This window comes from Heliangelus exortis, chromosome 18 (assembly GCF_036169615.1).
Source record: "Heliangelus exortis chromosome 18, bHelExo1.hap1, whole genome shotgun sequence".
Lineage (NCBI taxonomy): Eukaryota > Metazoa > Chordata > Aves > Apodiformes > Trochilidae > Heliangelus > Heliangelus exortis.
This window is the reverse complement of record NC_092439.1, coordinates 3,884,933-3,901,510: the sequence shown is the minus strand read 5'-3', so window position 1 is coordinate 3,901,510 and position 16,578 is coordinate 3,884,933. Positions and strand designations below refer to the sequence as shown.

The window sequence follows — 16,578 nt, the reverse complement described above, 5'->3', positions numbered from 1 at the left end:
TCAGTAAAATACCCAGGCAGCTGCAGTGATCCTATACTATTTTTCCTATTTATAGCACAGACTTTATGGCAAACTCAGTTGTAACTACGTAAGAAATGTTATCATGCAAGGAGGAAGCAGGGGGGTTAGAAAGACTATAATGAGATATTTTTAGGAAGCCAAAACAGTGCTCATCTACAGTATTTATTGCTCCAAAATAGTGATTCATAGGTCCCTGTGGTCTAAAAACTACATAATCAAATCTGTTCTTTTAGTGGTATGCAACCTACACAGCTAAGGTTTTATATGAATGTTTTAGTGGACATCAGGTGCCAAACACAATTTTTTCATCCAATCATTTAAAAAAAAAAATCTAATGATCTGCAGTTGGTATCATTGCCACAAAAGGCAAGGCAGTCACATGATACAATGCCATAAAAGAGCACAGTATGACATGATTACTTCACACCATTTACGTGGTAATAATGAAAAATAAGAGAAAAAATATCCCTCTCCTGTCATTTATACACCCACACAGCAAGTGGCAAGATTAATCTAGAATTTGGCATTGAAGTGGTAGGTTGAGGCCTCAAGTAGCATCTAATTTCAATCCTTGATAGGTAGGTCAAGACAGCAGGGTTTTTCACCACAGGAAATGGTCCAGCCCTGGCTCTTGCATTAAGTCTGATTATATCTGCCTTTCTGTACTTTTTAAAGGTACAAAATGTTAGGAAAAAAAAATCATTGTATGCATAATTCATGACGGTTATTTCAAATACCACCACTTCCTTTTACACAAAAATGTAGCTCTGTTTAGAAGTAATTTAATAGGATGAGTGCAAATATTCTTACCAGATGGATATGAACCCATTTCTACTAAAATTGTTCTAAAAATTAAGAGGATTGCTTCTTGGGGTCAAAATCAAACATAATGAGCCACTCCTATTTAATTACCTACAGTGAAAACCCAATCCTTCAGCATTGCTTTTCCCTCCCTCTACATTTCAACTCAGCAGGGCCAAGTAATGCTCTGATTCTGCCCTTTTTTACCCCAGCATCTGTCCAATGACTCAGAAGTGCAGTACCAGGTGCAGGGATTTGCCCTGAACTGGGCAGGCTTCTCCACCCAGGGATACTGGGTGTGCTGGGGATGGCCTCAAGGCAGCACACCTGACTTCTTTTCACCTCAAATTCAGGGCAGTACACAGGCCTGTATGATGTTACAGAATGATATTCTTATTCCAGGTTAGTAGTCATCTACTAAATGAGTAGTTAATAAAACCTAACTACGTGTAGTATGATGTGAGTTAAGAGTATGTGTTTGCCAAAACCCCTTGCAGGGAAAAAAAGGCAGTTTTCATTGTGTTTCTGTTCTGACTGAAATATAAGAAAATCAAACTGTTATTCCTATTTCTATCTAAATTGTTTTAATTTCATTGCAAGGACCTAGATGCTCACAAGGCATGGAAGCATGCAACACTTACTACTTGTAGCAGAAGCCAATTTCTGCATCCCCTTCTCTTCCCACTGAAGAGCAGGGACCATTTCTTTTCTTTCTGCTCATCTTCATCACAAGACTCTGTCAACAGGTTTCCAGAAGCATTCAAGGCTTTTAGCATACTACAGAAATACTTCTCCTCTGTAGTTACCACCACAGCAATGAAGATAGACAAGTAGAGCAATTATTGTCTCCCAGGAAGGCAAAAATAGCTGCCAAGGATGGAGGCAATGCGTGCTCAGAGTTCTTTCCTAATCATTACAGACATGATGGGAAACCCAAAAAATGTCAAGCAACAGGAGGCAGCATGACAACATTCAGGATGAAAAAAAAAAAAAAGTAGAAATTGGTCACTGTTGTTTAATGTGACTAGGTTTCTATTTTAGTCTACACTTACTTGGGGGGGCTTAGCAATGCTTAAAACAAGAGGATATGGAACAAAAAACTCTGAAAGGATTTACAATGTACACCTTCATATCAATATGCTGCACAACTTATGTTAGAGACCAGACAGGTCTCTAATGTAATTTAAACATAAAACAGAAATGGAAACAGCCAACCCAAGATGGATGTTTACAAGTGTTTTTAAAAATATTTCTAGAAATTGACATTATCTTTTTGTATCTTTGTTTCTATGTATCTATGTTTTGTATCTTCAAAGCTTCAAAGCATTGTTCAGTAATTATATCTCAAGTGATCTTTAATTTCCTCCATTGAAGATGATTTGTCTCACTCATCCCCTCCTAGTTCATTGTATTCCAAATCCAGATCATTTCTCTGTTCCGAAAATAGTCAGTTTTGCAAAGGTAAAAAAAATAGTTAGCCCAATTATTTCATTGCCACCACCACAAAAAAAAAAAAAAAAAGAAAAAAAAAAGCCTCTACACTGAGTAAATACTTTAAAAACATTAGCTATTAAGAAAAAAACCTGAAATATAAGTTATGAATTAGACAGATGTTAGGGTTAATGTCTCAGAGGCAAACCTTGCTCAGCCTTCCAAGGATGTGCATTCCTAGACAATTCTTAATTACAGGATCACACTACACTTTCCAGAGGTTAATGTGCCTCAGTTAGAGCACAAAGTAAAGAACAAAGAGAAAAAACAGTAATTTACCAAACAAGGATCTGAAGTTTTACTTTATTCTTATTATTCACGGCTCACCTTGAGCAGTGAATCTACTGTATTCAAATCCTTCTCTGATGACAGAACAGACCATGACCAAGTTATTTATGCCAGCACAGTGCTTGAGACCCCTACAAATACTAATTAATTCTTTTCACACCACTGCTGTTAAAGAAAAAAGCATTAGTACCTCAACTTTACAGGTGAGCCACCAAAGCACAGCAAAATTAAGGTTCTGAATTGCTAACAAAACAACCACATTCTCCAAGCTGCATCTGTCAAAAATGTTTGCTAAACATTCACACACATCACAGACACACAGACCAAACTTTCAGTGCTTTTCCCTATTATGATGCCTCTGCTGTAAGCAAACCTTTACCCTGCCCTACCCACACAGTTTAACGCTGCAGACCTCACCCCAGCCCCTTGCCTCTCTCTCCAGGATGCTTCTCCTTACTGCTGTCCTTTACCTGCTCCTCATCCCTGCACCTCACTCCCTTTCCCTCAAGTCAGTGTCCTTGCATCGCCCTTGTCACAGCTTCTCTGCCTGGCCACCAGCTCCCTCCTTGGCCTCCAGCTCCTCACCACAGCTGTTTCTCTTCTCTCTTCTCCACCTTCTGGTCCGAGGCCATTTCCTCACCCTGCCTGTCAGAGTTAATCTCATCTGACTGCTTCTCACCATCAGCACCAGCCTGGCTCCCAGAGAAGCCCATTCACCCCAACTTTATTAATTTCACTCCACATACACAGTCCTTGCCCCTACATTTCCAGCTTTATTTCCCTCTCCAGCTTCCAGAGAGATCTGGGGAGAAAGCAGGAGAAGCATTTAAGAACCCAAAAAGAGGTACAGACCTTGCTCTCGGTTCTGCTGATGAGCAGAACCATTCTCACCAGATAAGTCCCACTTTCCTCCATCTTCCTGGGGTCAGCTAGCCCAGCTGCTCCTCTTAACTCTTACATTAACAGTGCTTTAAAAAGCAGCTTTGACAAATGGCTGGAGGGAACTCCCCAACAACACTCTTAGGACATCAGGTAGTCGCCACAGCTCCTAAAAGCCATCCTAGAGCTCATAGAAGCAGACAAACACCCTGAGAGACCAGTGTGAAGGGTGGGTAAGGATCCCTCTCTGCTGAAGGATGGGCTGTGGGGGCCTTATTCACATCACCCCACAAACCTCCACTGGCATGGTCTCCACTATCTCCATGCAGCCCCAAGCCACCATCGAGGCCAAGCAGAGGCTCCTGTTGCTGCCCTCAGAGCCAGAAAGCCCTGAAAATGGCTGAGCTTTGAGGGAACCACCAACGCTGCTGTCCCTGACCAGAGGAGAACCTCGGAGAACTCAACACCAAAAAAAAAACCCAAGGGAAACGGTCAAAACTTAGCAGAATTGCCAAAATCATTACACCACAGGATCAGGGCAAGAGGTCAACCCAGACCTTAGATGTAGATATTATTTTTGCTAAGAGGCTTTTTTTTCTCTGACAACAGCTGCCCGTCCCTCATGAGGAAACCCAGTGCCCCATGGAGCAAAACCCCACATTGACCCTGATCCTGTGGGAAACCAGCACAGCCCTGCATGACAGGGCACACAGCAGGGCAGGGGGAATCTCACTTATACCTTTTTTAAAAGAAAAAAGAAAAAAAAAAAAGATAATTTCAGAAGTTCAAGAAGTGGATATGAAGATATACCTGTGCCAGGTGTGAGGCGCGGGGCAGCTCTGTGAGGGGACGCGGGAGCTGCCTCCCGCCGGACTCAACCGGTTCCAACTGGTTCTGGCCGCCCCACCTGAGGCACGGCCCAGCCCCTCGTCGTAAGTGGCGTCACCTCAGGGAAAGATTAGTTCAAAAAGGGGAAAAAATAAAAATAATCTGGATGGAGGGATGCCCAGGTAGGAAGTGGGAAATAACTGGTAAAATAAAATAAAAATGTTTCCCTCCAAGAGTGCGTTGTCTGCTCTGCCAAAAACACCCAAGCACCCAGAGAAGAGGCAGGCTGCAGCACAATTTCACCCCAAAGCAGCAAGATGGGTGCTCAGATACTACCAGGCATGGAGAAGGCAGTAGAGCTGCTCTTTTACAAGAGCTGAAAGCAGCCCAAAGCTCGAGCCACCCATCTTGTGCCTCCCTGGTTTTTTCTGCTCCTCCACGATTTCCGCTGTGTAGAAATTAAACTGCTGATACTTAATATTTGCTCTAAACACAGCAGGAGAGATCACACAGAAAGCAATAACTCTCATTTCGCTATCTCATGTAAAGTGGGACCAATATCCTGAACTCTAAAAATCAAGTTTATCTCTCCTACTCTACCGTAGACCTCCCTGCTGTCCTCCCGAGGAAGAGTAATTGCAAGTTTCCTCCTCCAGCTGTTATCTGCTTCCCCTCATGCAGCTTTGCAGCTCCAACACCTTCCATGTCACACTGGCGTAACCAAGTTTTAACACTTCAAGTGGATTAAAACCTCAGCTATAGCACACAGGTCACAAACTCAGGTGAGAAGTCATTCACACACTGATGAGCAGAGGCAGAAGCCTGCTCACCAGCTTCTGAAATTTGCTGAGGGTTCCCCAGTGCTGAGCTACAGCCCCACACACACAGGGAACAAAAAATGTACCCCAGTGACTGTGCTGGCAAAAGCAAAGCCAACATTCCTGCAAAGGGATTGTGCCCACTCTTGATAAAAATATCAAACCCCTTGAAACTTTGTACCACAAAAGCTTGCTTTCAGCACTTGGAGTCTTACTGCAGGGTCTGGAAACACCTCTGGCCTCTGAAGCAAGGAATTAGCAAGCCAAGGTGTAAAAAAGACCAAAAAAAAATTAAAAATGAAAAAACAGAGTTCATAAAACACCGAAACACCAACTGAGAGGGATGTACCACTCCTGGAAGCTCAAGGTGAGTCTGCTGGGAGGCATCTCTACCTGCCTTGGGACTGCAGCTTTGCACTCTCTTTTGTCCTGAAATGGGACAGCCCTTTTGTTTCAGGAATTCATCAAGATTCACTTTTTTCTCACTAAAAAATTGTCTTTATGCTTTAAGATACTTCCACCTTTCCTGTTGGAGCTGCAACTGTACAGAAAACTTGGTAGTCACAGGTACAAAGTGGGAAGGAGGAACACGACCAAACTCTGCTCCATGAGCTGCAGGCCAGACTTTTCTCTGATAAATCCAGTGATTGTTTAACACAAGTTAAAAGATGGTCAAGGAAGAAAGGACTATATGTAGCTAAACTTTTAACAGGACTTGGTGGTTTATATTGCTGAGTGCTATACATAGTAAAAAGAGCATTCCTAATTCAAAGTCTATGTTGAAAAATACTGCCAGATTGTTAGGGAAGGAAATGGCAAAGCCTTAATAAACTTCTTGGGGGAACTGCTTTATAAATAAAGGCTTTTTAAGCCTCTGCTAGTTCAAAAGAGATGTTGAGAGAAGAACTGAAAACAAATGGGCATAGCTAACAGATCATAAAAGGAATCAAATTTTACTTCCCCAATGAGAAATGACCACAGACCAAAACTCAAACTGGTTAAAATAATCACATAATGGAACAGCTAGGTTAAAAAATTGGCTCAGTCTCTTAGAAAAAGGACACACAAAAAGCTAAGCACCTCCTTTTTCCTTATTTATAACATGAGAGTTTCTCTGCCACTGAAGGCAAGATCCTGCTGAGGTTTCCAGCCACAGGTGCCAAGAGTCAAGAATTTCCACATCCCATCCTTTGTCCCTTCATGCAAGAACAATTCATCTGGCCACCAAGACTTTTTTCCCCACTCTTGTTAATGGAAATAAATAAAACATAAACAATTAAGACACAATAATTTTAGTGATCTTAAGAGTCTGGCCCTTTGCAGAACTGCAATTTAGATCTCTACATTTCATTGAATTTATGCTGTCAGCACTTCCACTGTTTTGTGGATTCCCTTCTCCCTGTTTCTGAGATGATGGAACTGAAACACACAAATAATGGAACTGATCAATGAAAAGCCCAGCTGAAATACCCTAAAATAAGTGAAGTCCATGCCCAACAGGACCACCCAGACGACTACACTTAATTACAGGTTTCTTTGATTTCTGATATGGGAGCAGATTTGCTTGCCCAAAGGTAGCCCACACCTCTCAATTGACACTTTGCTTCTATCGTGCTGTCAATTTACAATTTACAATGAGGCTGAATTTGTTTCTCTGCCTGTAAAGCTGCTTCACACAGAAATCAAAGTTTCAGCTGTTATTACCAACATTATTATAAAATCAGAATACTCTACTGGCTTCACTGATAGTCTTGGGCTGAAATTGCTAACTCTCCGTAGAAGAGTCCTTCTACATTCTACAGTCCTTTTCTCTAGGACAAATCAAATCATGACATCAGTCTCTAGAAACTTTGTAGCAAACCATTTGTAACTTATGGTAACTTAATTAAAAATAATAGCTCCTCTTTCTTTTGTTTTTTCCCATCACTTCCCTTCTTCATTTCTTCTTTTTGACTCAAAAAGCAACTGAAAGCATGCCAAAACATTTCAAAGGCTTTAATTCACAGCAAAAAATTCTGCTTAGGAAAACAATCCATATTTTCACCACAGCAGTACACATAGCTGTCTGAGTTGGGGAAAAAATTACCATTTCTATACCTCAAAGATGAAGACTTCCAGGAACACACAAAGGAACACTCTCCATCTGAAAAACTCTAGTAAAGCCATTTTAAGAAATACATCTTACAAGACAGAAAACAATCCACAGGGAACCTTTGTGTAAGGTCAGAGCCCTGTTACACTGCTATAATGACACTGCCAAAGGCAGCAGGCAGGGCTGTCCCTATGAAAACCACACACCAAAGAACATCCTCAAACTCTTCTCATTTCCCAGACTATGAAAATCCTCAGTGATGAAAAAGCACAAGTGAAGAAAGAGCTAATGCAGCTCCACACCCCACAATCAGCCAGGTGAAACGGGTCCTTCCCTGCCCAGAGCCCCAGAGGTGACACTGGGGCAGTGTGGCACAGCACGTATTAACTAATAACTAATCAAAGCAAAGCTCTGAGGAAGGATCAAATCTTGGAGGCTGGAATAGCTGGTCCAAGAGGATAAAGTAATTTTTAAATTAAGCACTACCTTCCAGACTTTTTTTCTCCTCTTGGAGTGTTACGTTGGCTGGGTTGTGTTGGGTTTTTTTTTGGTGAATCTCTGTGGGGGAAAAGTATCACTTCTTAGACATTATAGCTGCCCATCCCCTGCCCTGGGTTCTATATTGGGTTTACTGTATGGCAAGATAAAAATCAAAATTAAGTATCTCCTGGTTCTACCCAAAGGACCTGGCACACAGCCAAACTCCAGTTGTAAAGTAAGTCACCTCTGTTACTAAAAGGGAATTCATAGAGCAGCTGACATCCTGCTGACATTTAACAAATAACAGATATGAACAAGAAGGGAAGCAGCAAGAGCCACCTCAGATTTCCATTCCATCTGACAGAAGGAGCAAAAGAACCCTCACAGACAGGGTGGAGTGATAGATCAAAGGTCCTCACTCTTCTTCAGCTTAACCGAAGAAAATAATTTTTCCCCGAGTCATTTTCCAACAAGTTTTATACTAGAGGTGATATCCAAGCACAGGGCAATTACTGTATGCATTAGCAAGAATAATTTCTGTTGTGGAAATTAAAAAAAGCTTTAATTACCTAACCACAGACTTCAGATTGTTTATTCACTTCACACAGTGCAATTCTGTTCAGTGCTTCTCACAAACATCCATCTTCCAAATAGCAATTGGAAATACTAAAAATACATCAAGTCAGTCAGGTCCTTGCAGTCCTTAGGACAATGTCTGTACTTCAGTATTATTTGTCCCTGACTAACCTGGAGTCAGGCTAGCAGAAGAAAAACAATTTCTCTCTTTAAATGAATAAATTAATGCCCTTCTTCTGGACATTAACCTGGGATCAACAAAAATTATGCTACTCATTGTATCATAAAAGATTGGAAATATTACTAACACATTCTGAGAAGGCATCCACAAGTCTCTCTGCTTTGCCTCCTCAACTGGCCTCAGCCAGGTAAAGAACAAAGATTACAGACCCATTGCTTTTATTACTCACAATAAAGTCTGTTAGCATTGCAGATCCAGAAGTAAAGCCAAATGAGATCATAGTCATTTGCCTCTAAAAACAGCTACAGAGGAGAGATTTTGAAAAGCAAGACACTAACATGCACACTAAACCACAGTAAAGATAAAACAAACATAGGAAGTCTCAACAATAAAAATGTTCCCAACTGGGCTTTAATGTGCATGTTAATCTCAACTGATATAAATGTCTCTCTGGCCTAATAAGCATATTGTAGCAACTCAGTGCTTCCCCCCCATGGGACATTGTCTCTTCATCTGGTCCTTACTTAAATTGTGGTAAAATCTGTTAATTCACACAGAATTTCACTCCCTAAAAACACACAAGCAAAAACACAAAAAAAAAATCACAAGCGAATGTGACTTACTTCGTACCTGGTACTCATCTTGGACAGAACAATGCAATACTGTTCCATTTCCTCACTTTAACAGTTTTTTCAAAGTAGGTGAAAGATTATAACATAGAAATAATATAGGGAATTGTCAAAAACCTACCCAAAAATAATCACTCGCATGCCTGACTGACAGCACACAAAACAAAACAAAAAACTTTCCATAAGTACTCCTGGAAAGTAACGAGGCTTATTACAAAAAATAAAATTAAAGGAAAACAACAGCTAAGTAAGACCACCATTCCAGGGAATTGGGCATCAAGCCTCTTATGAGTTCATGCAGGCAAAAGTGAGGTAAGAGAATTGAGGATTTATCTTACCTTGAAATAAAAATGCTTTGCTGCCATTGTGTAGTCCCAACACTTGTGTTACCCCAAGGGTTGTATTCACAAGATCCAGTTCTGTGATGATATCAATTTGTAAGTCAGGATCCATTCCAAATCCTACAGCTGCTGGAGGCACACAGAGAGACACAGACACTTAGATCAATTTTTATTTCAAATCAGGTAATGAAAAGAAGGGAGAAGAATATCTAGTGCAGACATTTCTAGTATCTTCACGCTCACATTCCTTGTATGCAATAATTACTAATAAGACAGCAAACTCTGCAAGGTATTATTTTCTAGTTCTTTCAATTAAACTATTTTCCTTCCACAGATTTAACACAAAACATTCAAAATTTGATCCATTAATGCAGTATCTTTATAAGCCTAAAGAGTAATAAATGCATAACCACCTATGCAAAAAAGATGAAAGAGATTTGCAGCATTCATCTGAAAATCCCTCCCACATTTCATACCTATCTGCAACTGACAGACTGAGTCCCACAGATCAGAGTCTAAACATCATCTGTTTTCCCTCCTGGATAAAATTACCCAGGAGGAGGTAGAGAAGCAGGGCAAAGGATGGCACCCTGTAATCAAAGAGCTTCACACAACTGTCTGAAGAGTGTTTTGGAAGCACACCTCTGTATTTCAGCACATAGCAGCCATTCATTCACCTGAACCAGCAGTAACACCTTCTGGTCTGCAGGAACACCTACTGGAGAAGCACAAACCTAAACCTAAAATTTAGAAATAGCTTATGCCCAGGAAAAGACTGAGTACTCCTTGAACTAGTAGGGTCCTGGTGGGATTGACAGAAAAAACATACACTCAAGAACTTTGAGGTTGCTCTGTTCAGAGGTTTAGGAAGACTTGATGGCTATGGAGCACCAAGTTCATTAAAAACACATGAAAAATCCCATCTTTTCCTAGGGATGGGATGAGGCCAGCCTGCCACAATATCTCTACGTAGCCCTACGTGTGGCATGAGTTCCATCCCTGGGACACAGGTCAAATATCTCATGTGGGATCCAAGCAGTCTCCTAATGAAATTTTTCAGTAACATCATTAGTAACAGAAACAGTCTCTGAGAAAGAAATCCTGACACAGCTGAAGTCAGTGCTAAAAGACCCCCAGACTTCCGCAGAGCAAGGACATTACCTGTAAAACAGATTCAGATTGATTTCCACAAAGTGGACATCACGTTCAGGTCTAAACTGATTCATTTGCTATTCCAGGACTGTGCTTCTGGATCAGTTATGCAGCAAATATTCTAGCTGGACTCTTTGAAAAGCTCTAGGAAATCACCGAGGTGTACAGAACAAACAAGTTCTGTATTCTAGTCATAAATCACCTGTACCACAGCACCTTCTCCTTTCTTTTACTCAAATATTAAAACTTGCTGGAATAATGTGTTGAGCTAATGCAAAGGATACTACTGCACAAAGGTAAGAGTAGTAAAAAAATATTGAAAGGGCCACTTGAATGGTCTTTAGCCACTTACTCTATGATGAAAATTAAGATCTAGAGGCATCTGACAGCAATGAGGCTCTAAGACTGCTGGCACATCCGAATACATAGACAGTACTTTGGTATAAGAGCCTTTCCATAGAAAATTAAAATTAGAGAATATGAACCCAGATGAACTTCTCTAAAGGTAAAAACCTCCCATATAATCAGCAACAAGAGGCTTTTAGTACTGTAAAGACTTCACCCACTCCAGATGCTCGGGCACTGAATGACTACGACTGACGGACCAAGAGCACCTTCCACTTGTGGAAGTAACACTGGCATCAAAACCACCCAGCCAGTCCTTCTGATCCCAAACCACTCACAGTCAAGATGCTGCTGAAAAAAATGTATCATACCTGCTACAAACATCTGCCAGTGACTACTTTCCTTTAATGTACCTACCTCTGATTAGCAGGAGAGAACTTATTGACCTACTGATGCCCAGCCTACAGCAGCTCTTCCAGTGCAAGGGCTGCAACCTACAAACCCCAGGCACAAACACATATATAAACCTAGGAAGCAGCCTTTCAGAGAAGAAAGAAAGAAAAAAAAAACACCTCACACACACAAAAAAACACCACACAAAAAAAAACAAAACAAAACAAAAAAACCCCACGCAAACAAACCAAACATAAAAGCCAAGATTGCTTTAGAAGAAAACCAGAAGGACTTATTACTTCTGAAGTTTTCATTCAGAAGAAAAGCAGCACACCAGAAACTGTGTGAACTTATCTACCAGAAAAGATACTATCTGCTGTCCCTGACAAGAACAGAGTATGCTGCTCCTCACCTGGAAGGTTTTAGATCTATTTGGATTGGGAAGAATTTAGGAATATGAAAGAAGGCCAAGCAGGTACTAAAACTTGCTCAACTGAAAAGACAAACTACATCCAGTAAGACAAATCTTGAGCCCATTAAAGTCAGTGAAAGCTCTGCCACAGACATCAACAGGGTGAGGACAGAAACCCCATCTGGCCACTGTAGGCACTCCCATAAATCACAGGAGCTCCACTGCTCTATTAAAGCTGTTTATTCCAGCCTGAATACCCAAGGCTCAACAAGTATAGATCACTGTAGCTCCACAGGCTTCGATTTATACCAGTGAAGGATCATATGTGACAACTTCAGTGTTGCCCCCTTCTAGCTTCTGAAATGCTTTCAAAAACTAAGACTATTTCTAATGTCACAGCAACTGCTTAGCATGAGCACACACTGCTTCAAATACCTAGTCCTTTTCTGGTGCTGGCTTGTCAAACTGCAGCAGGCACTCAAAAGCCTGGTTAATAATTAATAAACAACAAATCAGCAGCTTCAGTATTATAACCAAGTCTCTTTTTCCCCTGTGGTCTCCCACAGTCTATCAGAAAGATACCACAGGCATATCAACCACACTTGCAGCCTGTATTTTATGCTGCCTCTCTTCAGTGGAACAAGCAGCTGGAAATACCCTTTCTTTCTGAAGTAAAAATTAACCATCAACCCGCCTGCTCCCACTAGAGAACTGTGCGAAGCTTGGACCTGATCTTGCCTGACATTTCTTTTAATTCCTATTTAAAGTAACTGGGCCATTCCCCTTAAAGCAGTGGCTTACACAAGCAAAACTCCAAATTACTCAGGCAGGTGGGGTGGAACAGAAATCATCTCAGGACTTGGTGGATTTGGCCCAATGTGAACTGAAGGCACCACAGCAGATTAGAGGATTAAGCCATATAATTATGAATGATGTCACTAGGAAATCCCTCAAATAAATTAATTCTGCTTTACAGCTCCTACAGCTTGCACTCTCTGCTTGCACCTTTATCACCTACACCCAAGCACCAGCAATCATGCCACGCTCCATCTAGGTAATGTGCAGCCATGCAATGGATGCAGCACATTTATCCTTGCCTCAACATGTGTAACCTGCAGTTTGGGGGTGGAAAAACTTTTAAAAAAAGCACACTCAAGACAACCAAGTGGTTCCCAGGTACCCACGTGCAATCTATTCACCCGATTTGAGGAGGCTCCAGGAGAGGCGTTTTGCTCTTTCAGAGCTTCAGCAGCAATTGTTGCACACAAAGAACTTTCTGAGGGGCTTCGCAATTCCAAGTAGAGGAGTTTCAGATCCTACTGACCATTCCCAATGTCTGTGTGTGTGTCACTGGGGTTAACACCGCTACAGAAGGGACACGCAATATTTTTTCCCCATTATAACACCACACCTCTCAAGATCTGTAGATTTCGATGAGGTAGTAATTACGATAAGAATAATTATAATTTTAAAATATGGATGCCTTTGCACTTATGATAATTCTGCTGGGGAATTTCCTTGAGAAGAGCCACAAGCACGGGCAAGCAACATCCCCCCATGAGCTCCAGCCGAGGCAGAGCGGTACCCGGGGCAAGAGAACAAAGCCTCCACCAGGAGCAAGAAAAAAGGTTCTTCTGTTGCCCAAGGCTGTTAGCAACAACGTAACAGAGACAGCAGCCACAGGAACAACACACTTTCAGCTCTCCTCCCGCCTGTAACCGCGGTTCCCCCCGGCCCGTTACCTCGGGCAGCACCGCCCGGCCGAACCCTCGGGTGCCCGCTCTGCCCGCACCTCACTCCGGTCCCTGCGGAGCGCAGCGCACACGCTGCTTTCGGAAAAACTTTCCCTCGCCCACCCCAAGGCACGCACCAAGCGGCCGCCCCCCGGTGCCTCCCGCTGGGCATAAACCGGGACCATCCCCGCGGAGACCCGCGCCCGTTCCGCTCCGCGCAGCGATGGACTCCCGGGGCCCGCCGCGGCGACAGCCAGGGGAGCCGGGGCCGCTCCCGCTCCCCGCAGCCGGCACAGCCTCCCGCAGCCCCGCAAAGTTTCCTCGCTCCCCGAGGAAGCGGCAAAGGCGACCACCGGCCCCGCAGCTCCATCCCATCCCCTCACCTGCCCCGGCAGCGGCCGCACACGCCCAGAGGAGCAGGAGGAGACCCATCGGCGCGGCGAGGGCGGCGGCAGCGCCCGCCTCCCTCCCGGCAGCTGCTGCCGAGCCGCTCCGAGCCCAGCGGAGGAGCCCAGCGCAGCCTCCGACGCGCGGAGCGGCTCCGGCAGGCGGTGGCTCCGCCGGCTCCGCCCGCTGCCCAGGCGCGGCCCCACCGCCTCCCGCAGCGGGGGTCCCCGCCCGCCCCCCGCCGTCAAGCGCGGCCCCCCCGGGCCTCGCCAGCGCCGCCGCCCGGCCACGGAGCAGCACACGGACACCCCGCACCTGCCGCGTCCCCGCAGATCCGATCCCATCCCCATCTCACCCTCTGCGCGGTTCGTGCGGGGAGCTGAGGCTGAGGGAACGCAGCCGGCCCTTCGCCGCTGAAAGGTGAGGTGCCCGTGCACTCTCGCTGCTGCTGCTGCCGCCTCCTCCCTCTCGTCGTAAAAATATTGAGAATCATCCCTGATTACCTGTTCAGTCTGTGTATTTGTGCCCGGGATGAGTAAACCCAGAGAAGTTCTCAAGTAGGCTACGGAAACCTGGACAGTTCCTCAGGCTCCTTACATGATCTTGCTCAACTCACTAATTACTCTTTCTTACCTCCGAGGAGTAAAATGGAGGTAAAGTAATATTTGAGAGTCATCTGAGAATCTGCTCTGCTGGCTATTTTAAAAACTCTCTTCAAAAAATTTCTACCCTCTGGTCTTTAAGTCGGCTCAAAGGAAGGGGAAAAAAAAAAAGCCTATAATTTGGTCAAAAGAGTCCACCAGGTGCATCAATTATGTGCAATAATTCGCCCCTGTAGAACACCTGATTTAAATTTTAAGTAGATTGTACAGGTCCCAGATTAAGCTCGTACCCCATCCAACAGGAGCTGGAGGAGATGTCCAGCTGAAGCTGATCTAGATTTGCAACGAATCAAATCAAGCTCTTTCAGCTGCAAAGCCAGAGGATTCTCTTCTCTGCTGTTTCCCCTCACCACGTTGCAGTTTGCTTTGGCACAACACAAATTCCAGCCATCTTAAATGTGAAAACAAGAAACTGGACGTTTTTATAATGTTAGGGTTACCAAAAAAAAAAAAAAAAAAAAAAAGGAAGAAAAAAGAAAACAACAAACCAAACCCAAACCTATGCTGGTCTTGCAGTGCAGTTGCATTTGCACACCGTTTCATTATGAAGAGCAAAGAGTTTAACTTGATTGCTTAATTACTTCATTAGTAAGATCTCTGAAAACAGCTGTTCCTGGCTGCAAGCAAGGTAATGCACTCCAGGAGACCTCTGGGGTGGCCATTGCAAAAGCAGCTCAGTAATTTGGCTCCAGTGTACCAAATGAATGTTTACTCAAAAATAACTGCGTCTACTTCTTGTGAAACAGGTCTATGCATTCAGTTTATGTTAGCTTAGCTGTATGTGTGCTTATCCAGAAGTAAAATCAGGATTTATCCAGTAAAACCAGGGTTTAAATCCAGTAGTAAAATCAGGGTTTATCTACATACAAAATCGAATTTAATTCAACTTACAGTTTCCATTTTTCACTTGTCTGCAGATCTCCAGTGGCCATGCTATTTAAACTGGTCAGAGGTCCTTCAACAGACCTGTTACAGCTTAACCTAAATCAGGATTCAGTGCTGGTTTTCAAAATCACTGTGAATAAACACAAAAATTTGCACTGAATCATTGGCTTTAAAGCACAGCTTCAGAAACATCCCAAAAAATCTCTTGGATAAAGACTGCCTGAATCATTCCTGACTTGTGCTGTTGATCAGAAACATCTAAAGAGCCCACAAGGTACTGCAAAAAGTAACATAAGCAACTTGGTAGGAAGAGCTCTGTACAGAGCTGTTCCCACAGATGGAGATCTCCCTATAGTTCATCTCAGAGCCCAAATGATCTCATATTGGGAGAGCATCAGTAACCTTACAAGCATTTTCAACTGTGCATATTGCATAAGGAGAGGAGAAATGGATAAAAATTAAAAAAAAAAAATAAATCACATCCTCCAAGCCAACACTATTCTTACACTTCCTCTAACAGCAACAAATCTTCCTTTATCACCAAAAAATCTGATATTGTGCTACAATCTTGTTGGAGGTGTAAATAGCTGAAAGGCATGACGTTCAGATAAGAATTAAAACTGTGTTTCTGAGCATTCATAGCAATTAAATAAAATCTGATGGCACTTCTGCAAGAGTGAGATGTGAGTCCTGGCAAGCTAGCTGGATTTCAGCTCAGATAATATTCCTGCAAAAGATTGTTCTTGCACTCTCAGTTGGACTTTGAGCACTTCTTGATGTTGACCTAAATTATTGTGATACTGCTAACTGGGTGGTGTTAAACTGTTAGTCCTCTCAGCCACAAAGCTTGTGGCATTTTGTAGTTTGACAAAGTGGTTTTGACTAGGCTGAGGATCTCAGAGCAGTTGTGAGGCTGTTTGCATGCCTGGGATGACAGGAAATTACAAATGCTAAGTATTAATTTAAACAAAGCTGAGTGTGTGGAATCAACAGCCAGGTAAGCTGCAATGGCTGGAAAACACCAATGCTTCCACCTGAAAACAAAACCCAAAAAAAGACCCTGTAGATCATGGGACAGAAAAATCTCATTTCACAAATAACCCAAGGAAAGCTTTGAAGGGATACTTGCAATCCATGTGGGTAGAGTTTCTTTTTCAGCCAGGAGAGGGCAAAAATTAACAATA

At 43.0% G+C, this 16,578-nt stretch overlaps 1 protein-coding gene across 10 annotated transcripts in view; it reads right to left on the bottom strand.

Moving 5' to 3' along the window:
- NELL1 (neural EGFL like 1) overlaps nucleotides 1-14,069 on the bottom strand; it is a 232,316-nt gene extending 218,247 nt beyond the window's left edge. For 4 of the 10 annotated variants that reach the window (XM_071762636.1, XM_071762640.1, XM_071762638.1 and 1 more), the window contains exons 1-2: nucleotides 13,844-14,017; nucleotides 9,423-9,554 (exon numbers count right to left, since the gene is read on the bottom strand). In XM_071762636.1, coding sequence (XP_071618737.1) covers nucleotides 9,423-9,554; nucleotides 13,844-13,892 — 181 coding nt within the window. In that variant the 5' untranslated portion in view covers nucleotides 13,893-14,017. Of the gene's footprint in view, nucleotides 1-9,422; nucleotides 9,555-13,843 lie in introns of all 10 variants that reach the window. The other 6 variants (XM_071762637.1, XM_071762641.1, XM_071762639.1 and 3 more) reach the window with 4 other exon arrangements.
- Between the last annotated feature and the right edge of the window lie 2,509 nt (nucleotides 14,070-16,578).